Source organism: Bos indicus x Bos taurus, chromosome 7 (genome assembly GCF_003369695.1).
Source record: "Bos indicus x Bos taurus breed Angus x Brahman F1 hybrid chromosome 7, Bos_hybrid_MaternalHap_v2.0, whole genome shotgun sequence".
NCBI lineage: Eukaryota > Metazoa > Chordata > Mammalia > Artiodactyla > Bovidae > Bos > Bos indicus x Bos taurus.
Window position 1 is genome coordinate 30,116,302 of NC_040082.1, and position 25,897 is coordinate 30,142,198.

General features: G+C 41.0%; 1 protein-coding gene across 1 annotated transcript in view; it reads right to left on the bottom strand.

Annotated features, from left to right (window-relative positions):
• Positions 1-9,866: 9,866 nt before the first annotated feature.
• Positions 9,867-25,897, bottom strand: part of RARS (arginyl-tRNA synthetase) — a 29,266-nt gene continuing 13,235 nt past the window's right edge. The window contains 6 exon segments of the mRNA XM_027545722.1: positions 9,867-10,085; positions 10,904-11,151; positions 11,289-11,461; positions 16,099-16,204; positions 21,067-21,176; positions 21,556-21,734. Of these exon segments, the coding sequence (XP_027401523.1) occupies positions 9,976-10,085; positions 10,904-11,151; positions 11,289-11,461; positions 16,099-16,204; positions 21,067-21,176; positions 21,556-21,734 (926 nt within the window). The 3' untranslated portion in view covers positions 9,867-9,975.

Consider the following 25,897-nt stretch of genomic DNA (forward strand, 5'->3'; position numbering starts at 1 on the left):
CCACCCACAGCTGCAGGTGAGCTCCAAGGTGAGTCTAGGCAATATTAGGCATCAACAGTACCTGCTTCAGTTGGCCACTGCATCTCAAATACAGCCAGAAGTTTGTTGTGCAAACAGAACTTGGAAGAAACACAGGACTCATAAAGCTTATATCAGGAGATACTATACATGTCATACTATAAGTGTACTATCTGTAAAATAGGCATTCAAGTTAGCAACACGAAGCTCTCATCAATAAGCATTAATATTGTTCCCCTCTGGTGCACAACATGATGAAGGTCTGCAGTTACATCTGAACAGCTTATTCCTACTTGCCTGCATTTCATGTCCATTGAAGATCTATGGAAGGTTTGTTCTATAGTCACTTGCGAGGCTCAGCACCAACATCTTGTGTCTGTAACATGAGAAACAAGAGGGTTCCCATTGTTACCACACTACCATGAGGGAAGAAATGACATGGAGAGCTCACTTCCCTTCTTCTGTGTTGGGTCCCAGGGCTTCACACAGTCATTTCTTCCCACAGCCCATTGGCCAGGACTAATCACATGCCCTGTCTAACTGGTGGGTGGGGTCGTTGGCGAATGGGAAACCTTTTGGCCACAGGTGTCTACTGCAGAATGTCAGTCTGGCACACCTGGACCAATGTACCTACGAAACATCACAGACAAAATTTACCGCTCCGTGTGCATATCTATAAATGTATTCTTCAAGGCAGAATGTAATACCTTTTTACTAACACATGACTAAAACCCAAAGTAGTACTCAATTCCCAATCACATATCTAATTAGCATGTTAAGTGAAAAAGAGAACTGTCTCTTTTTTTAGTATCCGGGCCTTGGAGAATGGTCCAATTCCCTTAGTTGGGATTCCATTGACGTTTGCTCACTATCTCCCTGGGTGAGGTGCTCACCTCTCACTCCGTTCCCCCTACAGAATTAGTGACTGACACTCGAGAAATTCTCAAAAAGCTTATTCAGTCTTATTCTAGAGAAGCACGTTTTCTCACAGTTCTGGAGGCTGGAACTTCAAGATGAGGGTGCCAGTGTGTTCGATGGTCGGTTTCTGGTCAACCACCAGAAAGAGAGCTGTCTCTTTCTGGCTTGTAAATGACCACCTTCTCACCGTGTCCCTAGCTGGTAGGGAGGCAAAATAAGCTCTCTGGCATCTCTTTTTTCTTTCAGTTTATTTTACTGAAGTGTAGTTGGTTTACAATGTTGTGTTGGTTTCTGCTATAACAGCAAAGTGATTCAGTTATACATATATACATTCTTTTTCATAGTCTTTCCTATTATGGTATATCATAGGATATTAAATGTTGTTCCCTGTGCCAACAGTAGGAGCTTGTTGTTTATCCATCCTATATATAATAGTTTGCATCTTCTAATCCCAAACTCCCAATCCTTCCCTACCCCACCCCCACCCACCTTGGCAACCACAAGCCTGTTTGCTATGTCTGTGTGAGTGTTTCTGTTTTGTAGGCTCGTTTGTGTCATACATTAGATTCCACAGATAAGTGATGTCATATGGTGTTTGTCTTTCTCTTTCTGACTTATTTCACTTAGTACGATAACCTCTTAAATCCATCCGTGTTGCTGTAAGTGGCACTATTTCATTCTTTTCTATGGCTGAGTGGTATTCCATCACACATCTTTATCCATTCCTCTGTCAGTGGGCGTTTTGTTGCTTCCATGTCTTGGCTCTTATGAAAGGTGCTGCTGTGAACATAGGGATGCACGTATCTTTTCCAATTATAGTGTTGTCTAGCTATAGGCCCAGGAGTGAGATTGCTGGATTATATGTCAACCAAGGGTTCCTTTGTTCTTTTAAAAACTTATTTGACTGAATCAGGTTTTAGTTGCAGCACAGGGGGTCGTTGCAGCACATGGACCCTCTATTTGTGGCTTGGAAGCTTAGTTGCTCTGCTGCATGTGGGCTCTTAGTTCCCCGAAACTGAAAAGTGAAAGTCGCTCAGTCGTGTCCAACTCTTTGTGACCCCTTGGACTATACAGTCCATGGAATTCTCTAGGCCAGAATATTGGAGTGGGTAGCCTTTCCCTTCTCCAGGGCATTTTCCCAACCCAGGGATTGAACCCAGGTCTCCCACATTGCAGGCAGATTCTTTACCAGCTGAGCTACTGGGGAAGCCCAGGGATCAAATCCATGTCCCCTGCATTGCAAGGCAGACTCTCAACCACTGGACTACCAGGAAAGTCCCTCCAGAGAGTTCCTTTTTAGTGGCTGAATAATATTCTTCTGTGTAAGAACTTCCTTTTTAAATATAGAATTTTATTTATTTATTTTTGGCTGTGCTGGGTCTTTGTTGCTGCATGGACTTTTCTCTAGAGAAAAGTGTCTGACTCTTTGCAACCCCATGGACTGCAGCACTCCAGGCCTCCCTGTGCCCCACCATCTCCCAGAGTTTGCCCAAGTTCATGTCCACTGCACCAGTAATGCCATCCAACCATCTTATCCTCTGTCACCCTCTTCTCCTTCTGCCTTCAATCTTTCCAGCATCAGGGTCTTTTTCAATGAAAGTGAAAAGTGAAGTGAAAGTAAAGTCGCTCAGTCGTGTCTGACTCTTTGCGACCCCATGGACTGTAGCCTACCAGGCTCCTCTGTCCATGGGATTTTCCAGGCAAGAGTACTGGAGTGGATTGCCGTTTCCTTCTCCAGAAGATCTTCCCGACCCAGGGATCGAACCCAGGTCTCCCACATTGTAGACGGACGCTTTACCATCTGAACCACCAGCGAAGTCCCTATGAGTCAGCTATTTGCGTCAGGTGACCAAAGCATTGGACCTTCAGCCTCAGCATCAGTCCTTCCAATGAGTATTCAGGACTGATTTCCTTTAAGATTGACTGGTTTGATCTTGCTGTTCAAGCAACTCTAAGGAGTCTTCTCCAGCACCACAGTTTGTAAGCCTCAATTCTTCAGCTCTCTGCCTTCTTTATGATCCGGTTCTCAAAACCGTGTGTGACTGCTGGAGAGACCATAGCCTTGACTATGTGGACCTTTGTCAGCAGAGTGGCTTTTTAACACACTGTCTAGGTTTGTCATAGTTTTTCTGCCAAGAAGTAATCGTCTTTTAATTTCAAGGCTGCTGTCACCATCTGCAGTGATTTTAGAGCCCACGAAGAGGAAATCTGTCACTGCTTCTACCTTTTCCCCTTCTATTTGCCATGAAGTAATGGGGCCGGATGCCATGATCATAGTTTTTTTAATATTTAGCTTTAAGCTGGCTTTTTCATCCTCCTCCTTCACCCTCATCAGGAGGTTCTTTAGTTCCTCTTCACTGTCTGCCATTAGAGTGATATCATCCACATGTCTGAGGTTGTTGATGTTTCTCCCGGCAATCTTGATTGCAGCTTATAACTCATCCGGCCTGGCATTTCGTGTGATGTGCTCTGTGTATAAGTTAAATAAACAGCCTTGTCATACTCCTTTCTCAGTTCTGAACCAGTCAGTTGTTCCATACAGGGTTCTAACTGTTGCTTTTTGACCCACATATAGGAGACAGGTAAGATGGTCTGGTATTCCCGTCTCTTTACGAGTTTTCCACAGTTTGTTATGATCCACACAGTCAAAGGCTTTAGCATAGTTAATGAAACAGAGATAGATGTTTTTCTGGAATTCCCTTGCTTTCTCTGTTATCCAGTGAATGTTGGCAATTTGATCCCTGGTGCCTTTGCTTTTTCTAAACCCAGCTTGGACATCTGGAAGCTCTCAGTTCACGTAATGCTGAAGCCCAGCTTGAAGGATTTTGAGCAGAACCTTATTAGCTTGGGAGATGAGTGCAGTTATCTGGTGGTTTGAACATTCTTTAGTACTACCCTTCTTGGAAATTGGGATGAGGACTGACCTTTCCCAGTCCTGTGGCCACTGCTGGGTTTTCCAGATTTGCTGACTTATTGAGTGCAGCACGTTGATAGTCATCTTTTAGGATTTTAAATAGCGCTGCTGGAATCCCATGACTTCCACTAGCTTTATTGACAGCAGTGTTTCCTAAGGCTCACTTGACTTCACACTCCAGAATGTCTGGCTCTGGGTGAGTGGCCACACCATCGTGGTTACCCGGGTCACTGAGATCTTTTTTGTATAGTTCTTCTGTATATTCTTTCCATCTCTTCTTGATCTCTTCTGCTTCTAATAGGTGTTTACTGTTTCTGTCCTTTTTGTGCCCATCTTTGGATGAAATTTTCCTTGGATGTTTCCAATGTTCTTGAAGAGAAAGATACACCCAACTAAATGCAGAGTTCCAGAGAATAGCAAAGAGAGACAAGAAGGCCTTCCTCAATGAACAATGCAGTGCAATAGAGGCAAGCTACAGAAAGGCAAAGACTAGAGAGCTCTTAAAGTGACCGTTACCACCACCTAAATTCAATACATTTTCATCACCCTATAAAGAAAGTATATATCCACTAAGCAGCCACTTCCCATTTTCCCTGTTTTTAGACCCTGGCAACCACTAACCTCCTTTCTGTCTCTGAATTTGCCTATTCTGGACATTTAATATAAATGTAGTCATACAATTTGTGTCTAGCTTGTTTCATTTAGATAATGTTTTCAAGGCTTCTCCATCTTGTGGCATGATCAGTATTCCCTTTTATGGCTAAATAATATTTCATTGTATAGATTACCACATTTTATTTATGTATTCATCAGTTGATAGACACTTGGGTGTTTCTACTTTTATCTATTGTGAGTATTGAATAGTGCTGCAGTGCTATGAACATGTATACAAGTTCTTGAGTGAGCATGTTTTCAGGTCTCTTGAATACATACCTAGGAGCATTATTATATGGTATTTCTGCGTTTAATTGTTTGAGTATAAGATGGTTAGGTAGCATCACTGACTCGATGGACATGAATCTGAGCAAACTCTGGGAGACAGTGGAGGACAGAGGAGCCTGGCATGCTACGGTCCATGAGGTCACAAAGAGTTGGACATGACCTAGTGATTGAACAACAAGAACAATCTAGCTATTCCAGCACCATTTATTGAAAAGATGTCTCTTCTCCATTGTATGGGCTTAGTACGCTTGTTGAAAATCAATTAACCGTAGAATATGGGTTTATTTCTGGACTCAGTTGGGTACCACTGATCTGTGTCTATCCTGAATGCCAGTCCCACGTTGTTTTGTTTACTGTTAATTTGTAGCAAGTTTTGAAATTGAAATTGGGCAGAGAAGGCAACAGCACCCCACTCCAGTACTCTTGCCTGGAAAATCCCATGGACGGAGGAGCCTGGTAGGCTGCAGTCCATAGGGTCTCGAAGAGTCGGACATGACTGAGCGACTTCACTTTCACTTTTCACCTTCATGCATTAGAGAAGGATATGGCACCCCACTCCAGTGTTCTTGCCTGGAGAATCCCAGGAACAGGGAAGCCTGGTGGGCTGCCGTCTATGGGGTCACACAGAGTCAGACACGACTGAAGTGACTTAGCAGCTTGAAATTGGGAATTGTGAGTTCTCCAACTGTTCTTTTTCAAGCTTTTGTCTAATCAGGGTGTCTTTCAATTTCATATGAACTTTAGAATCAGCTTGTCAGATTCTCCAAGGAGTTAGCTAGGATTCTACTGATCATGAATAGGCTGAATCTGTAGATTAATTGGGGAAGTAATGCCATCTTAACAATAAGTCTTCCAAACCATGAATATGAAATATCATTCCATTTTTTAAACGTTTTAAAATTTTCTTTCCATGTTTTGTAGTTTAACAGCGTACAGGTCTTACACTCCCTTGGCTAAATGTATTCCTAATTATTTTATTTTTTTGATGCTATTGTAAATGGATTTCTTAATTTTTGTATTGTTTGTTGTAAGCAATACAACAAAAAAAATAGGAATACAACTAAGTTTTGTACTTTGACTTCGTGTCCTGCAACCTTGTTGCTTTTACAAGCTCTATTGGTTGTCTTTGTGTATATGTGTGTGTATTCTTCAGGGATTTTTAAAATATATAAAATCGTGTAATCTGTGAAAAGAGAATTTTACCTCTTCCTTTCGAATCTGAATGTCCTTTAGTTCTTTTTCTAGCCTAACTGCCCTGGCTAGAGCTTCAGACCAAAGCAGATTTCCCTGTCTTGTTCCCAATCTATTGATATACTCATGTGGGGTTCCCCCATACCCTCAATTGATTACTATGATGTATACTTTATTTTCAAATGTTGAACCATCCTTACATTCCTGGATAGTCTCATTTGCTCATGATAAATTTTCTAATTTTTCCTAGTTCCTCCTTATAGTTTCTAGTTCCTTTTTACAGTAATCTTCCAGAGAATAGCAAGGAGAGATCAGAAAGCCTTCTTAAGTGATCCATGCAAAGAACTACAGGGAAATAATAGAATGGGAAAGACTAGAGATCTCTTCAAAAAAATTGGAGATACCAAGGGAACATTTCACGTGAATTTCTTCCAATAGCCTTTCTTAATTCCTTCTGTATTTTCATTATCCTCCTTTTGAACTCAGTGTCTATTAAGCTTAAGAGGTCTGTTTCATTGTTCTTTCAGGGAAGTTCTCCTGATCTTTTATATTTGGGAAAGGTTCCTCTGCGTTTTCATTTTACTTATATTTCTCTTGCACTATGAGTTTAGGAAAAACAGTTGTCTACTGTGGTCTTGGAGGTCTGTGTTTATGTGGGGACATCCCTGTGTAGCCTGCGTAGGTTTAATCTTTTGGGTGTGAGGGCTGTTTTGGTATGGATGGCTGCCACCTCTTAGTGTGGGCCAGCTGTTAATCCCCTTGACAGGAGGTGTGACTGTGTTGTGGTGAGCAGACCCTGCCCTGGTTGTGGAGCGGGGCCTTCTCTTTGCCCTGTAGTTGTCACTACCTCGCTAGGGGCAGGGTCTGCTCTTTAGTTGTTGGGGCAGACGTTCCCGATAGGCTTCTGAGCTGTGGTGTGGGGTAGACCGGACATTCCCACTGGGAGGGAGCCGCTGAGTATCCCTCTGCTGGAGCTGTTCCCTGGGGAGTGTGCTCTGTTGTGCCACCTTTCCCCCACAAAGTTCACTGTCGAGGGCACTGACCTCAGCTGTGGGTGTGTCAGCAATCAGCCCTGGTGTCTCTCAGTCTGCCAGGACTGCACAAGTCCCACACCTGGAGCTGACGTGGGAGCACACAGCTTAGATCCTGGCCTGGCCCAGCCCCCTCGTGCAGGCACCCGCAAAGCCCACAGCTTTGGGACGCCCACTCTGTTCGGATGTCCCTCAGGCTCTCTGTGTTCAGCTGTGCTTTCCACCCCACCTCTGCATGTGGGCAACCCGCTGGCATCTGCTCCCGAGGGGGGACCTGCAAGCCTGCCAGGGCGGGGCACACGCTCCCGGAGCCCAAGGCGCAGGGGGCTGACGTGTGGATGAAAAGGCTGTAATGGGCCCCTTAACACTGGAGCTTCACTTCTGTGGCAGCCAGGCTTGCACCCCTGGTTGCTTAGCTGTACCATACTCCAGTCCCTTCAGGGTGTCTCCAAGCAGCCAGCACCAGCCCTCTCCGCAGGCCTGTCCTCTCAACCCTGTTTCCCAGCCCGTGCCTTTACCCACAGATGCACGTCAGGCTGGGCTCACAGGGCGGTGGCATGGACCACATGTCTGTCCTGCCTGCCTTGAACTACCAGGCCCTCCTGTGAGCCACTGAAGCTCCTTCTCTGTCCAAGCTCTCTCCCCACACGTGAGCGGTCTTCCTAGGGTGTGGGAACTTTTCCTTTCTTCAGCTTCCTCCCACCCCTTCTTCCTGCCCAGTTATGTGGAGATCTTTCTCATCCTTTCAGGTGTTTGAGGACTTCCATTGGTGTTCAGTAGGTGTTAAGAATCCATTTGTAAATGTATTTTTGATGTATTTGTGGGAGGAGAGTTCCATGTCCTACTACTCTGCCATCTTGATCGGAGCCCCTCATTTGCTCATACCATATACTTCTTTTAAAATTGTTCAATTTGATTTCTAGTACTTTTGAGGTTTTCATTTGTATTCACAAGGGGTATCGATCTGTGCTTCTCTTCTCTTGCCATGTTTCTGGCTTTGGTATCAGGGTGCATGCATGTGTGCTAAGTTGCTTCAGTCAGGTCCGGCTCTGCAACCTTATGGACTGTAGCCCACCAGGCTCCTCTGTCCTTGGGGTCTTCAGGCAAGTATACTGGAGTGGGTTGCTGTGCCCTCCTCCAGGGGATCTTCCTGACCCAGAGATTGAACCCAAGTCTCTGAATCTCCTGCACTGGCAGGCAGGTTCTTTACTAGTGCCACTGGGGAAGCCCTTGATACTGAGTGGTAGAATCTGCCTGCCAATGCAGCAGACCCAGGTTTGAATCCTAGGTCAAGAGGATTCCCTAAAGGAAATGGCAACCCAGTCCAGAATTTTTGCCTGGGAAATCCCATGGGGTCACAATCAGACACAACTGAACAACTAAACATCACAGTAATACTGGGCTTCTGACCTTATAGAACGTGTTAGGTAATGATTCTTCTTTATTTTTTGGAAGAGTTTGAGAGCTGATGTTAATTCTTTTTATCAGAGAAGTCACCCGACCCTGGAATTTTATTGGAATTTTTTTTGGTAATAATTGATTCAATCTCTTCACTTGTTTTAGGTCTATTAAGATTTTCTATTTCTTCTTCAATCAGCTTTGGTATTTTGTGTTTCCAGATTTTTAAAATTTCACCTATGCTGTCTATAATTTTTTTGGCATGCAGCTGGACTATGTACAGTTATAACACATTTTATAATGTAAGGCTGGTAGTGACAGCCCCACTTTCATTTCTGATTTTAGTGATTTGAGCTTTTTCTTACCAGTCTAGCTATAAACGTTTGTCAATTTTGCTGATCTTTAGAACCAGATTTTCTTTCGATTCTCTCATTTTCCTATTCTCTACTTCATTCCTCTCCAGTCTGGTCTTTATTATTTCCTTCCTTCGGTCTTCAAAATGTTAACTAATTAGGAAAATGCAAACCACAACTGTGATACCACCTCACACCTAACAGGATGGCTACTGTCAGAAAGTGTTGACAAAAATAGAAAAATTGGAACCCTCGTGTGCTGTTGGTGGGAATGTAAAAACGGTAGAGCTTCTGTGGGAAATGTGGCAGTTCCCAGAAAAAATAATTACTGTGATTTGTTTCTTGTTGCTTTCAAAGTTTTCAATTTGTCTCTCCAGATCGTGTTTTAAAAAGGCTTTGTTTTTATCCTACTTGGAGTTTACTACGCTTCTTCTATATGTACATTAAAAATTTTCATCAAATTAGAGAAATTTTTAATCATTATTTCTTCAAATATTTTATGCTTCTTTCCCTCCTCTCACCTGGGACTCCTGTTATACATATGTTGGTACTGCTGGTGTCGTCCTAAAGGTCATCTTAGTCTCTCTCCATTCTTTAAAAATTCCATTCTAAGCACTGATGTAATTCTGACTATCATTTAAATTTGGCCTCTCTCCAAGTTCCTTTTTCTATCTGCTCAAATCTGCTGTTGGACCCCTCTAGCAAATCTTTAATTTCAGTTACACTTTTCACCTCTAGAACTTCTACTTGGTTTCTTCGTAATTTGTCTTATTGCTATTTTCTATTTGGTTAGATATTTATTCCCAAGGTATCCTTTATGCTGTGGATACGGGCTCTGTACAGACCAGTTTGTAAATGGTAGCTATGGTCATCATTCATTCATATCTAAGGCTCCTCTGACCATGGAGACCCTTGGAAGCAGCACAGTGTAGTAACATTCATGTATATTAAGCATGTGTTTCTCCAGAATAAATGGCAGTGAAGGTTGTGTTCTTGGGACTACATTAGGGGTCAATAAATGGGATTCCTTATCTAATTAAAGTTAGTGAAAGTACTTTTCAGAAGTTTAGTTGTGAGAGACAAAGAACCACAAGTTCTAGAGAGAGTTGATAAATTCCTTTTACTTGTTTTTGTATCCACATGATTGTAAAAAAGCAAACAATGCTAATGGCCACTTTGGTGAAAACACAGTGTTCAAACCTTAGGAGGATTACATTCTTTGGACAGGTTTTATTCCCAGAATATCAAACCCCTTAGCCATGACAGCAGCAACTGCTTCACAGAGCAGCATACGCCACATGTTCACCTTCAGGACTTCTCCTGAGAATACAAAGAGAGTAATTACTTTTTCTACAAATCACTGTTAAAGAATCTATGCTAGTTCTGGACTTTATTGAGAAGTAAATAGCCTAACATATGTTTTGGGGGCTTTAACTAGAATCATCTTTACTTAAACTGTAGAGAGAGAATCTAAGAAATAAATAAATCTAAGAAATAAATTTCTGTTTAAGAAATCTGTTTTTAACTGATAAAATTACAGTCTAATAGTGCAGGCTTTGTATCTTTTATCTTATTCTTTTTTTAAATTCTGTTCTAGGCTTCATGGTCTGAATTAACTTTAAACACCATAATGATTTTTTTTTCCTAATGAAATTTTAAGTTCTCAACCATGACTCTCAGAAACGTCTACTTGCTGTATTATTATTAATCATTAGTTCAGTCTATTTCATTAACTATATAACACAATAGAGCAAAAAGCCTAAAAGAGGTATTATTTTTTTCGTCCAAGGGTAGTTTTCATTATTAAGAACCCAGAGACCGACTCTGTGACTATCAGTCACACTGCTTTTGTTGGAAATGTCCTATTCCTAGTGACCTTCAATTGCTTCTTTGGAGTTTTATGGCTCTAGCCCATGTGCCTGATGGTGGGGAAACGAGTCTGTTTAAGAATTCCATTTATGCTTGTATTAGAGCCAGTGCAATTCTGTCTGTTGTATATGATACGGGTTACTGTGTAACTAGGGGGAAACTGGGTGTGGGGGTTTCCATAAATAAATTGAAAATTACCCACATCCAACTCAAATGAATGCCTCTGTTGGTGCCCAATCCCCAATATGACTACTGGATGAGCCACTTACCACTCTGCCGATCTTTCTCCACACAATAGCAGCTGTCATAGAATTCTGTGAAAGTAGTTGCCAGCTCATAGATATAATCACACAGAGTGTGGAGAAGTAAGTCATCTAGAATCTTCTGCAGAACCTCAGGGAACCGCAAAATGCACCTGCCTAGTTTCCATTCCTTCTCATGATCCAAAATGATTTCGGTCTCGTGAGCAGCTTTCCGGAGCATCTCTTCATCAATATTGGCCAGACGTGCAATTGACCTGAAAAATCAGGTAACGGCCATCATTCCCCTTTGTTAAGTATATTCTTCTCCGTTGAAAACAGGTAATAAAGAATGCCTGATCCAAAGTAGAAATCATCATTTGACTCAAAATTAAAAATGCTGCACCCCAATTACCTGATTCTAGTGAAGGCGTACAACAAGTAAGCCGCTGTGTTTCCTCTGTCATCCAGCATTTTGTCGAAGGAGAAGATGTAGTCATTCAGCCGGTTATGGGAAAGATCAGCATATTTGATACAGCCATAAGCAACAGAGGTCTGAGCAGCCTTCAATTCCTCTGTGGTTAAGACCTTTTGGAAAAACAAAAAATACTTCCTAAGTTACCAATCCTTGTTTTGTTGCACCATCTCACAGACAAAAGATGGTGGTAAGGAGCATCTAGGGCTTCCCAGTTGGCACTATTAGTAAAGAACCCGCCTACCAACACAGGAGATCTAAGAGACGCAGGTTCGCCCCCTGGGCCAGGAAGATCCCCTGGAGAAGGGACTGACTACCCACTCCAGTACTCTTGCCTGGAGAATCCCGTGGACAGAGGAGCCTGGCAGGCTACAGTCCATGGGGTCACACAGAGTTGGACATGACTGAAGCGACAGAACAGCACACAAAGCACGAGGAGCATCTGATGGTCTTTAACAGTAAACTGCAATGAATATCAACACTGAGGTAGGAAAACAGACCAATCTACAAGGAGGGAATAAGGAAAATAAAACTCATCAGCTCTGCATAACAAAGAATGCTTCCATGAGAAACCCGAGTTATAAATTATGAAATGTCAGCTTGAATACTCTTTCTCCAGTGTATTCAGTAGATATGAAACGAAAGCACCAATTATTAGTTTTTATCTGCTTCATTCCATAGAATATTCTGATATAGGTTATAGGAAACAAAATTAGGGTCAGGTAATTAACTGGAATAAAAACAGGGTGTCAAGAACTGGAAAAGAAAACACTGTCTTGGTAAATTTGGTCATATTCTGAAACATTATTAGGTCAAGTAAGTATATGAGGATTTCTGGTCTGGACATGATGCAGTAGCTTGAAGCAGACTAACCCCTTCCACCAGAATCAACTACTTAAAAGCTGAATAAATTGTATGAAGCAACTGTTTCAAGTCTCCAGAGAGCATCAACACAAGGACATCATTAAGACAACTAGCTGGTGTGCTGTCGGCCAGAAAACTTAACTAGGAAGATGACATTATCTAGAACTATTACAACTTTTCACCCACCAGTCAGATGAAATGACTAAAAACCAAGGAGGTGAGGTAGGGTGAGGGGGGAACAAGACAATACAAACAACCGAAACACAGCAACAGCAACTTTAAAGACTGCAACTGGAGCTTCCCTGGTGGTTCAGCGGTTAAGAATCTGCCTGCTAATGCAGGGGACACGAGTTCGACCCCTGGTCCGGGAAGATCCCACATGCTGCGCAGCAACTACTGAAGCCCATGCTCCCTAGAGCCTATGCTCCATTACAAGAGAAACCACAGCAACGAGAAGTCCACGCACCACAATGAAGACCCAGCACAGCCAAAAATAAAATAAACAGATCAGATCAGTCGCTCAGTCGTGTCCGACTCTTTGCGACCCCATGGATCGCAGCATGCCAGGCCTCCCTGTCCATCACCAACTCCCAGAGTTCACTCAGACTCATGTCCATCGAGTCAGTGATGCCATCCAGCCATCTCATCCTCTGTCATCCCCTTCTCCTCTTGCCCCCAATCCCTCCCAGCATCAGAGTCTTTTCCAATGAGTCAACTCTTCGCATGAGGTGGCCAAAGAATTGGAGTTTCAGCCTCAGCATAAGTCCTTCCAATGAACACCCAGGACTGGTCTCCTTTAGAATGGACTGGCTGGATCTCCTTGCAGTCCAAGGGACTCTCAAGAGTCTTCTCCAATACCACAGTTCAAAAGCATCAATTCTTCAGCGCTCAGCCTTCTTCACAGTCCAACTCTCACATCCATACATGACCACAGGAAAGACCATAGCCTTGACTAGACAAACGTTTGTTGGCAGAGTAATGCCTCTGCTTTTGAATATGCTATCTAGGTTGGTCATAACTTTCCTTCCAAGGAGTAAACGCCTTTTAATTTCATGGCTGCAGTCACAATCTGCAGTGATTTTGGAGCCCAGAAAAATAAAGTCTGACACTGATACACCTTTTAAAAGTCTGGAATCATTTAAAGAATACTTATTAATTACAAAGAGGATAAACAGTAACTTCACAATGGAGAAAACTGATAGTATCACCGTAACAAAAGTGAGCAAAATTAATGTTAACAATCATGAGACACAGCAACATCGTGTGCCTCCTGAAATACTGAAGTGAGAAGGAAACTTATCTTCCTAAGACGGTATAACTTGAATTTAATCATGAAGAAATACCAGATAAACCCAGCTGCAGGACATTCCACAGAAAACCTGACAATAAGTGTCAAGATGATGAAAGAGAAAGAGCAAGGAACTGCCCAGATTAAAAAAGATTAAGACAACATGAAGACTAAATGCAACATGTGATCCTGGACTAGAAAAAGACAAATGGCAAAATCTGACTAAGGTCTGCAGATTAGTGAACTGTACTGTAGCAATGTTAATTTCTTGGTTTTGAAATCATACTACATCTATAGGATGTTAATATTTGGGGAGGCTGATATGGGAATACTTTGTACTATTTTATAATTTTTTTTGTCTGAAATTATTTCAAAATGGAAAACTATGATTAAGGTATTTTAGAATATCCAAAATAAAGCATATAGAGGAGAAAAATAGGAAAAAAAAAAAAAAAAGTGAAAAAACACTCTGGGACACAGTCAAAGTTCTAACATAATATATGTACTTAGATTCCACAACAGAATGGGGCAAAGATGCAATGTTTGAAGAGATATGGCTGAGAATTTTCCTAAACTGATGAGGAACCCAACGCTCAGAAAAGTCAGCAACTTCAAGCAAGATAAATACAAAGGAAAGAAGGAAATACTCTACTTCCCTCTCCAAACCACACCTAGGCAATTAGAAACTGCAAGGAGGAATAAAGTTCACAGGAAAGTGTAAATATGTGGATAAATATAAATGGATGGTCTAAAACAAACACTACGCAAAAGACTTGAACATATTATTCACAAAAGATACCCTGATGATCAATAAGCAACAGTTAACGTAGTTACTCATCAGAGAAATGCAAATTTTAACTTGTGAGATGCTAATACATATTCACCAGAAAAGCTATTAAAGTAAGACTCACAAAACCAGTTATGTGGAAAGATACAGGGCAACTGGAACAATCGTACTAGTGATGGGAGTATATAACGCTTGTAACTCTCTCCTTGGCAATTTTTAAAACAGTTAAATGTAAGCCCACCCTACAACCCAGAAATGCCATTCCTAGATATACATCTAAGAGAAAAGTGCATGTACCCAAAAGGTGGCTTGAACAGAAATGCTGAAATTATTAACAGCTTCTTATTCGTTAACAGTCAACAAACAGAAACAACCCTAATGTCCTTCAACAGAAGAAACACATTAATACTATTATCTAGCAGTAAAAAGAACTACTGATATACCTGGAAAACAGCACATACTTTATGCTTTCATTTAAACTCCTCAAATAAACAAAAATGATCTATGGTGATAGGAAACTTTCTGGGGTGAGAGAGATATAACTTGATTGGTTGATGTTAGCATGGTCACAACTGAGCAACTTCACTTTCACGCACTGGAGAAGGAAATGGCAACCCACCCCAGTGTTCTTGTCTGGAGAATCCCAGGGACAGAGGAGCCTGGTGGGCTGCCGTCTATGGGGCTGCACAGAGTCGGACACAACTGACGCGACTTAGCAGCAGCAGCAGTGTGTATATATGTGTGTATAAAAATTCATCAAGCTTTACATTTACTCTATGTAGATTAAAATAGTAGCTGAAATGGCCAAATAGTTAAAGCAGTTTTTGTTACTATGCAGACTAAACAAACTGATTAGTGACTGAATTTTCCACTTTTCATCTGACTGCCACTTATACCTAGGCCAGGACTAAAAGGCAAAACCATTCTGGAGATACCAACTGGGTACACTTGACAACCACCAACCGGAAACAGTAAAAAACAATTTCATGTTTCACTTTGCAAACAATGGAAATGGAACAGGTGGGGAGAATGTTCCCTTAGAGCCTGCCTTCATGCTCTCTGGATTATTAGTGATCTACCCAAACCAACCAGAGTATGTCCTCGAAGACCCCTTTTTTGTTTGGCTCATTCATGTCTACATTTAATCCTATTCTGTGTCTCTTTCTATAATTTTACTCTTCTGTTTACAGTAGTTATGTTCATTCCATTTGACTGCTGGAATGTAAAAGACCTAAGATCCTTTGACTCAATCTCTGACCTCTATTTTATAGTAAAAAAAAAAAAAAATTTTCCCCTACTTTGATGCAGTTCATCCAAATTTCACACAAATCCAACCACAGTCCTTTCTAAGGGTGCTATGAAAGGCCATCACGTCGCCTACTCTGTGGGCTCAAGGGAAGACTCGTGTGGTCGGTGTTACTGCTAATGACGACTCTTCACACGCTCCCAGGGAAAGGAGCTCAGCAGATGTACACTCTAATGTAGGATATTCACTCAAACCACCTCAGTCTTCAGTCTTCTCCTGTCATTGCTTCAAAGCAGTGACAGGTGAACTGCCAAGCAGCAGCAGAGAGTCTATGCCACGTTAACAAAGGAAGAAAAGGCCATGGTCTTTTGTAATAGCTACGAACTACATTTTCACAATAAACACTCAGCAATTCATGAAACTAACTGTGCAATAACCTGAGATATAAGCCTGTCAGAAGTTGACTGACTGCTTATAAACCTTCCCAGTTCTCTCAATAAAAACAAAAATGAAAAACCACAACAAAATGCACACTACACAATATACAAGTCAGTCTTTGGATTACCTTGTCTCTTTCTTTTTCCTTCAATTTGTCCATGGAGCGTTTTAGTCCTTCTTCCAGGAGGTCAATGAGGCGCACTGTTTCACCCGATCGTGTTTTAAACTTCTTCCTAATAAAATTTAAATGTCCCGATTAAACACATTTTGAAGCAGACCTTCCAACTTAGAAATCTTTGAAAGTTAAGGTTTGACATCACCTTATTCAGTTGACAACTAGGGTGGTTGACAAAAGAAAAGTAGACACTCCCAAGTGTCTCTCATCTATAACCCTCTACTCCAAGCATTCTATGCTTTAGGCTCCTAGTAGCATTCTCTACATATCCATTTTTAATACAGTCCCTAAAAGGGAAAGAAAGAAGGCATCTGTTCATTTGTTCATTTTCCTGAACATGAGGTTTGGGTTAGTTGTTTTGCCTTCTTAGAGAATTATTTAATACTTTTGCTTCTAGAATTGCTTGGGAGGAAATTCTTAACTGGAATCTCACTTGCATTTTCCTGACTAGTAATTCCACCTTTATAGTGGTAGCCAACCAGAGAAGGCAATGGCACCCCACTCCAGTACTCTTGCCTGGAAAACCCCATGGATGGAGGAACTTGGTAGGCTGCAGTCCATGGGGTTGCTAAGAGTCGGACACGACTGAGCGACTTCCCTTTCATTTTTCACTTTCATGCATTGGAGAAGGAAATGGCAACCCACTCCAGTGTTCTTGCTTGGAGAATCCCAGGGACAGGGGAGCCTGGTGGGCTGCTGTCAATGGGGTCGCACAGAGTCGGACACGACTGAAGTGACTTAGCAGCTTAGCAGCAACCCTAAGAACATATCAAAATCAGCCTGAGAACTTTTAAAACTGGATGTCAGGGCCCCACTCATACCCACTGAAATCAGAATCTTTGTGGATGGGGCAAAAGTACAGATAAGCACTGCCCTGGGCAACTGCACTGTTAAAAAGCATCTCATGAAAATTGAATTTTACCTATTAAATAAGTTTGCAAGATACTGTCTTTTTTTTCCTTTTAAATTAAAAACATTGTTCAATCCCAACAATGATACAAAGGAAGCATGCTTTTCTATTGAACATAAAGTCTGCCAAAGTGCCTGTGATACTTCCTGTTAAAGTTGTATGTTCAAAGTTGCCTTTAAAAGGGATCATCTTGCCCTTTATTACGGAATTAAACTCCTTTATTATTCCAAAACTACATGATTTCCCAGGCTTTCCTTATGTCATCCCCGCCCATCCTTGAGAATCCAACAACTTCCAAACCTTCTGTGTGATGAAATGATACCCATCATAAAGCCTAGGCAAAATGCTAAGAAAGCCTTCCTTAAGGACGTCTCCTCTTGGCAAAATCTGGTCTTTCCTGTTACTCCCTACTGTGCCTGCCTTGAATCTTTATCTTTCGTGTGTGTGGGTCCTCTCTTCTCCTCTCACCAGTGGTTCTAGAGAGGGACGCACAGCTGAATATCAAAAAGAGCTTTCAAAAACAGATGCCTACTACCCACTGCAGACCTAGAAAGTCATTAGCTCTCCTGGGAGGGCCTGGCATGTGTATTTTAACAGGCTCCAAAGGGAACTGCTCTGCTTTAGAGGACAGGCTTCTTCAGGAAAGAGGACGTGTTTTATGTTATCTTCATGTACACACTGTGGAGCACCCAGCCAATGCCATGAACAGTGGGTGCTCAATACACAGGAAGTTGATCAAAAAAATGATAAATTTTTTATTGTAAAAAGCCTTAAAAAAAGAAAAATTCACTAAAAAAAAATAGACGGCAGAATCTGAGCATTTTATTTATTTTTTTTGGCCACACTGCACGGCATGCATAACTTCCCTGACCAGAGACTGAACCCCACGCCCGTGTAGTGGAAGCTCAGAGTCTTAACCACTGGACCACCAAGGGAGGTCTGAATTTGAGCATTTTAATATCAATGTTTAAAATATGGTAGGATGCCACTGGCTAGCTATCCCTGATAATTTTTTTTTATGGTGTAGGACACCATAATTACATGAATGCAGATATCTAAAACAATACAACCAGGGTAGGAAGAATCAATACTGTGAAAATGACTATACTACCAAAAGCAATCTACAGATTCAATGCAACCCCTATCAAATTACCAATAACATTTTTCACAGAACTAGAACAAAAAATTTAACAATTCATATGGAAACACAAAAGACCCCGAATAGTCAAAGCAGTCTTGAGAAAGAAGAATGGAGCTGGAGCAATCAACCTTCCTGACTTCAGATTATACTACAAAGCTACAGTCATCAAGACAGTATGGTACTGGCACAAAAACAGAAATAAAGATCAATGGAACAAGACAGAAAGCCCAGAAATAAACCCATGCACCTATGGGTACCTTATTTTTGACAAAGGAGGCAATATACAATAGAACAAAGACAGCCTCTTCAATAAATGGTGCTGGGAAAACTGGACAGCTACATGTAAAAGAATGAAATTAGAACACTTCCTAACACCATACACAAAGATAAACTCAAAACGGATTAAAGACCTAAATATAAGACCAGAAACTATAAAACTCTTAGAGGAAAACATAGGCAGAACACTCGATAACATCAATCAAAGCAAGATCCTCTATGACCTACCTCCTAAAGTAATGGAAACAAAAGTAAATAAGTGGGACCTGATTAAACTTAAAAGCTTTTGCACAGCAAAGGAAACTATAAGCAAGGTGAAAGACAACCCTCAGAATGGAAGAAAACAATAGCAAATGAAACAACTGACACAAGTTTAATTTCCAAAATATACAAGCAGCTCATACAACTCAATACCAGAAAAACAAACAACCCAATCAAAAAGTGGGAAAATGACCTAAACAGACATTTCTCCAAAGAAGACATACAGATGGCTAATAAACACATGAAAAGATGCTCAACATCGCTCACCATTAGAGAAATGCAAATCAAAACCACAATGAGATATCACCTCACACCAGTCAGAATGGCCACCATCAAAAAGTCTACAAACAGTAAGTGCTGGAGAGGGTGTGGAGGAAAGGGAACACTCTTGCACTGTTGGTGGAAATGTAAATTGATACAGCCAGTATGGAAGACGGTATGGCGATTCCTTTAAAAACTAGGAATAAAACCATCATCTGACCCAGCAATCCCAGTCCTAGGTATATACCCTGAGGAAACCAAAAGTGAAAAAGACATATGTATCCCATTGTTCACTGCAGCACTATTTACAACAGCTGGAACATGGAAGCAACCTAGATGTCCATCGACAGATGAATAAATGAAGTTGTGGTACATATGCACAATGGAATATTGCTCAGCCATACAAAGGAATGCCTTTGAGTCAGTTCTAATGAGGTGGATAAACCTAGAACCTATACACAGCGTGAAGTAAGTCAGAAAGAGAAAGATAAATATCGTATTCTAACACATATATATGGAAGCTAGGAAAATGGTGCTGAAGAATTTCCTTACAGGGCAGCAATGGAGAAACAGACATAGAGACTAGACTTGTGGACATGGGGAGAGGGTGAGATGTATGGGAAGAGTAACATAGCCAACAGGCATTTGCTTTATGGCTAAGAAAACTCAAACAGGGGCTTTGTATCAACCTAGAGGGGAGGGAGACGGGAGGAAGTTCAAAAGGGAGGGGATATTTGTATACCTATGGCTGGTTCATGTTGAGGTTTGACAGAAAACAACAAAATTCTGTACAGCAATTATCCTTCAATAAAAAAAATAAATTATATAAAAACAAAAAAAACACAAAAAATCCTCTAGCCATTACATGATAAACAAATGCTGACATATAATTATTGGTGATAAATATCAGACATAAAAAGTAAATGTGCTTTTTAGGAAGCACATTTACAGGAAGCTTGGTGCTGGTGCACTGGGATGACCCAGAGGGATGGTACGGGGAGGGAGGTGGGAGGGGGGTTCAGGATTGGGAACACGTGTACACCCGTGGAGGATTCATGCTGATGTATGGCAAAACCAATACAATATTGTAAAGTAATTAGCCTCTAATTAAAATAAATAAATTTAAATTTAAAATGAAAAAAAATAAAAATAAAAAAATAGAGACTTCCAAGGCAAAAAAAAAAAAAGTAAATGTGGTAATTTTCTCCCAATTGTAGGAATAATCATCTAAATGTTAGTCAAAAGAAAACAAAACAGGAAAATAAGATACTCTAAAGCAATACTCACGTGTTTGATTTTTAGCACTTTCTTAGGACTGTGAATACCTTAAGGACCAGGTGTCTTCCAATTACAAAAAAAGTGCAGCTATACAGAATTATATGTTTGATCTAAGGTATTTTGTCTGCATATAACCTTACATCTAAAATAAATACCCTGACATTTATTTGGGTAGGGCTAGGAGTACTCTTGCCTGGAAAATCCCATGGACGGAGAAGCCTGGTAGCTGCAGTCCATGGGGTCACGAAGAGTAGGACACGACCGAGCTACTTCACTTTCACTTTTCACTTTCATGCATTGGAGAATGAAATGGCAACCCACTCCAGTGTTCTTGCCTGGAGAATCCCAGCAGGGACGGGGGAGCCTGGTGGGCTTCTGTCTATGGGGTCACACACAGTCGGACACGACTGAAGCGACTTAGCAGCAGCAGCAGGCTATAAACTTAATTAGGATTTTTGCACATTGGCGTGTTAAGCACCTTGAGCTACTTCATGAAGCTTTTAGAAACATCACCCACTTTTATGTGATGGCAGAATTTAGGCCATGTCTCCAAATCAAAAATGATGTGGTAATTAAATAACTAAGGGATCCTAAGACAATATTAAATGGAAGATGTAAAAATCTCTCAATTCTTCCTAAAAGGCTGCACTCTGGCAGTGATGAGACACAGGTACGGAACAGCTTGGCTGCGTACATACTACAGCTTATACAGACTCTGGTATCAAATGAAATGGTCTCTACTGAAGAATCTGGGGGTCGGGCGCTGTTACCACCTTCACATTTGCAGACTTACTTGTCTTCCCCCAGCACCACACCAAATCCAGCATGAGACACTCGAGTTACGGCAGGGTCATACCAACCAATCATTTGAGCAGCACCAAATACTGTCTGGAAGTGTAAGGACTATAAAGAAATAGAAAGAGAAAGTTACTTGCTAAACTTTCTAATTTAAAAAATGACTTAAAGCTCTTCTACTTAGGAATAAAGATTTGTAAAATTCAAATCACTCACTAACCTTTTAAGGCAAGTAAAGTTATAGAAGCTCTTCTTTATTCCTTATATATGAGAATAAGGGAACATCCTTCCTAGTTTACAGAGACAAGTGGGAAAACTGAGAAGTGAACAAGTTTGGCCAAATTCAAACCCTGCTCTCTCTCTCATATCACTTTTCTGAATTTCCGTCTTTGAGGAAAATTTACAGGGTTTTTGAGTGCCAAATGCTTCACCATACTGCCTTACCTCCAATCAGACAATGCAAGTTGATACAAATGTACAAACTTACTTGTCCATTGTCCACCACATAGATGATCATATCTGCTTTTTCCTCAAACAGTCTTTGTTTAATGGCAGCCAGGTCAGATGTATCATAGGTATAACCTCCATCCGATTTTACTATGGTTAATGGTACAGAACATCCTGGAACAAACACAATCTTTCTGCCATCGTCCACTTGCACAAATCCTAGAAGAAAAGAGAAAAAGAGAAAACTGTGTCTGGGCACCCAGGGAGTGTTTCTGGTAGTTCCCCAAAGTAACACGACACCTGGCTGCCAAACTCTTCGTAGAGCATTTCAGTCTATGAGGAGTCGTCCACCTGCCCAGCAGACACAAAACATGGCAATCTGTGCTTTGCTTTCAAGCAGGAGCCATAGCTTCCTTTGGGAGAAAGATGCAATTTCTATCATTACCTCTTAAAATGTATTCATTTATTTAGTTTTCGAGTTACAACTACAACAGAGTTCAGGGCACAAACATGGCAGGATTCAGCATTGAAATGACTAGTAAAATGGAAAAAATAAAATCATGTTCATACACATGATGAAAAAGGCAAAATTCTTGGATGCAAGAAGGGACAATAAGGAACATGATGGTAAAATCAGCCATATTTCAGAGTATGCTGCTGCTAAGTTGCTTCAGTCATGTCTGACTCTGCGACCCCATAGACGGCAGCCCACCAGGCTCCCCCGTCCCTGGGATTCTCCAGGCAAGAACACTGGAGTGGGTTGCCATTTCCTTCTCCAATGCATGAAAGTGAAAAGTGAAAGTTAAGTTGCTCAGTCATGTCAGACTCTTAGCAACCCCACAGACTGCAGCCCACAAGGCTCCTCATCCATGAGATTTTCCAGGCAAGAACACTGGAGTGGGTTGCCATTTCCTTCTCCTCAGTGTGTTTACTATATGCTAAACACTATATTGAGTCTTAAATTCAACCTTCACAATAACTCTATGCAGTAAATACTATTACTATTGCCTTTTTCCTTTTTTAACATTTTAGAAAACTGATGCTTGGTAGGGTGAAAGCAGTATAAAATCCTGGTTAAAAACAAACTCTGAAGCCACACTGCCCAGGTTTGAATCTTGACTTAGCAGTTATTAGCTATGTGACCTTGGGAAGTTACTAATTTCTTTGTGCTTCTTTTCTTTCTTTAATGGACATTACTTTTCTTGTTATGAGTACAAAATAATGTCACAATTAAAGTGTTTCTCACATTATGACAATCTGGATTCTCATCTTCCCCTTACAGCAAGGAATACAGTTTCCCTCCAATATCCTAAACTATTTCTAAGGACCCCACACTTGCTTTGCCTTGCTTTGGTGAATTCCTCCTTTCTGCTAGCATGACTAACATGGCCAGCTTCTTTTCTCATTATTAAAATCTTTTTACCTACGTCTACAAATAACAAATTCTGGAGAGGGTGTAGAGAAAAGGGAACCTTCTTACATTATTGGCAGGAATATAAACAGGTGCAGCCATTATGGCAAACAGTATGGAGGTTCCCCAATAAACAAAAACTAGAGTTGCTGTATGATCCAGCAATCTCATTCCTGGGCATATATCTGGATAAAACTATAATTCAAAAGGATGCATGCACCCCTGTCTTCACAGCAGCACTATTCATAACAGCCATGGAAACAACCTAAATATCCATTGACAGATGAGTGGATAAAGAAGACATGACGTACACATACAACGGGACACTACTCAGGCATAAAAAAGAATGAGATGTGCCGGGAGCCGGTGAGGCATTCCACTCGTGACAAAGGTCATGAGGAAGGAGGCTCGGCATACGCAAAGGCGGGATCGAGCCTCAGGAGTCCCCCTGGATATTCTCGAGCATCTACCCCCCCCCAAAAAAGCCAGAGTCTGCCTACTTTATTGCTTTGTGCTCTCACCTCGGACTTTACTGGGGGCTGTCCCCCACCACCATCTCCCTCTCTCTGTCAAAGAGTTAACTTACAGCTCCAATTAATAAAGTTCCTGGGCAATTAGGAGTGTTTAAATCCAAACCCCTCAGATGGCTCTCTAACTCGCCTGACAAATTTACCCGGGCTCCTACAGCTATGCATACGATTGTTTACAGTCTCCCAGCCTGGAGAGGCATGGGAAGCTTAAGATATTCAAATAGCTTAGAGCTTCTCAGAGAGTTAGAAACTGTCAGAATAAAACTAGTAAAAGATTTCATTGATGAGCCAATGCTTGCTGCCAAGTTTCCACATCCTCTGTACTGTATCCTTGAATGTGTATTAATTAATAGTTGGTATGTAGAAAACATAAGTAGTGGCCTTGGTGTTAGCAACTTTAGACCCTTAAGGTAATAAATTCTTTCCTTTGTTGTAAACCCATTACACATCCGCCCTATAGGAATGCAATTTTATCTAACACCTTTGGAAGATGGCGCCAAACCTTAAAATAATTACTCTTAGAGAAAATCAGTCTTTGTCAAGAGTCATAAAATGTTAATAGGCCTTCTGGCCAGAAGATGATGTAAATCACCTAAACCATTTGTATACGATAAATCTGCAGGAAAGAAACCCTGGTTTTTGATAAGGATCAAAGACTGCTGACTTTGCATCCCCTATTATCCTCTATGTGTAACTTAGGGTATAAAAGCCCCTGTTGAAAATAAAGCTACGGGCCTTGCTCACCAAAGCTTGGTCTCCCCATGTCATTCTTCCCCTCAATTTCCAGCTGAGTCTCCATCTGGAGCGTGGAAATCCTCTGCGACCATTTATTTGCCTGGGCTTCTAAGACCCACTCAAGAAGGTGTCTAAGGTGGGCACCTTCCGCTATTCGAGAGGGCGCCTGCGGCTTCCGTGGTCAGAGCTAACCTGGTGTCACGGGTTATATTGATTTTCCACGTAAACCAAGCTACTCAGCTTCTTTTCTCCACTGAATTTTCCTACTGAGCTATCCTCATTCTATTACTCTTTCTATCTCTAATTAACATTTGAATAGGTCGCTGAAGCCGTCTCTCCTTCGAATACCCTGGATCAGCCGGGGCTGGACCTCGGCAGAGATGCCATTAACAGTAACACAGATAGACCTAAAGACTGTCATACTGAGTGCAGTCAGACAGAGACAAAATCGTGATATAACGTACACGTGGGCTCTAAAACATGACACAAATGAACCTACCTGCGAAAGAGAAACAGACTCACAGAGAACAGACTTGTAGTTAGAGGGAGGGAAGGGGGTCTGGAGTTGGTAGTTCCAAACTGCTATACACAGAACGGGTAAACAGGGTTCTATCATATAGCACAGGTAACTAAGATGAATATTCTGTGATAAATCACAATGGAAAATATGAAAAAAAATTTATATATATAACTGAGTCACTTTGCTGTAAAGCAGAAATTAATTGTAAATCAACTATATCTCAAGTTAAAACAATTTTTAAAAATTCCTTATCTTAAAAGTATGGTCCTTAAGTTTCCAGAATGTGATTAGTAAGTATCATTTCTCATTCAAGGAACTAAGCTTCCCTGGAGATAACAGAAGAGCTGAATCCACAATTAAGGCAGGAAATGTACAAACTTATCCTGAAATATTGTGTCCAGAAAACAAGTAAACTATCAAAAACTCTAAGGGTCAAGGGGGAAAAAATGGAAAGCCACTTGAGACTACCATTAGCGAAATACAAGACAATTTGAATATTAAAAAAATAAAGGCAAACAGTTGGAAAATATAAAATATATTAAACCTAATTTACAATAATGCTAAAAATAATCCAGTTGTTACATCTGGAAGATATTAAGAAACTAGTTTACTATTCTGTAAACTGGTAAATAAAAATAAAGAACCAAGCATTTATACTGTTTGCCTATGAACCGTACCTCTGGTTAACCAAAATGATTATGCGACAAAGTTCTGCACAGGAGAATTCCAGGTAACAAACCAAGAAACGACAGAATGCTGTATTCCCAACCTCCAATAAAACAACAGAACCAAGTCATGACCATCAATAGCGGCTAAAACCACTAGAGGAAAGTCTAATGGGGAAATTAAAGGACAGATCAGGTTGACAATACCTGAACCCACTAATTCATCTTAACATCGTAACAAGAGAGTCAACTAAAAAGTGGCATTCTCACAAATAAACAAGACAAAACAAGAAAAGAAAACACAAATCAGAGTTTAATCTAGCCTCTTTAGAAAATACAGATAGAGGAATTATGCCACACAACACCATACGGAAATCTCTGTAAGACAAATGGCCTAGTTTCTTCAATAATAAATGAGAAAGAAGTGTGGGGCTATGGAGAGAAACCCATGACTTAACAAATTTTATATTAAACAAATGTAATGTGCAGACTCTGAATCAGCTTAGGAAATGTGAACTCAT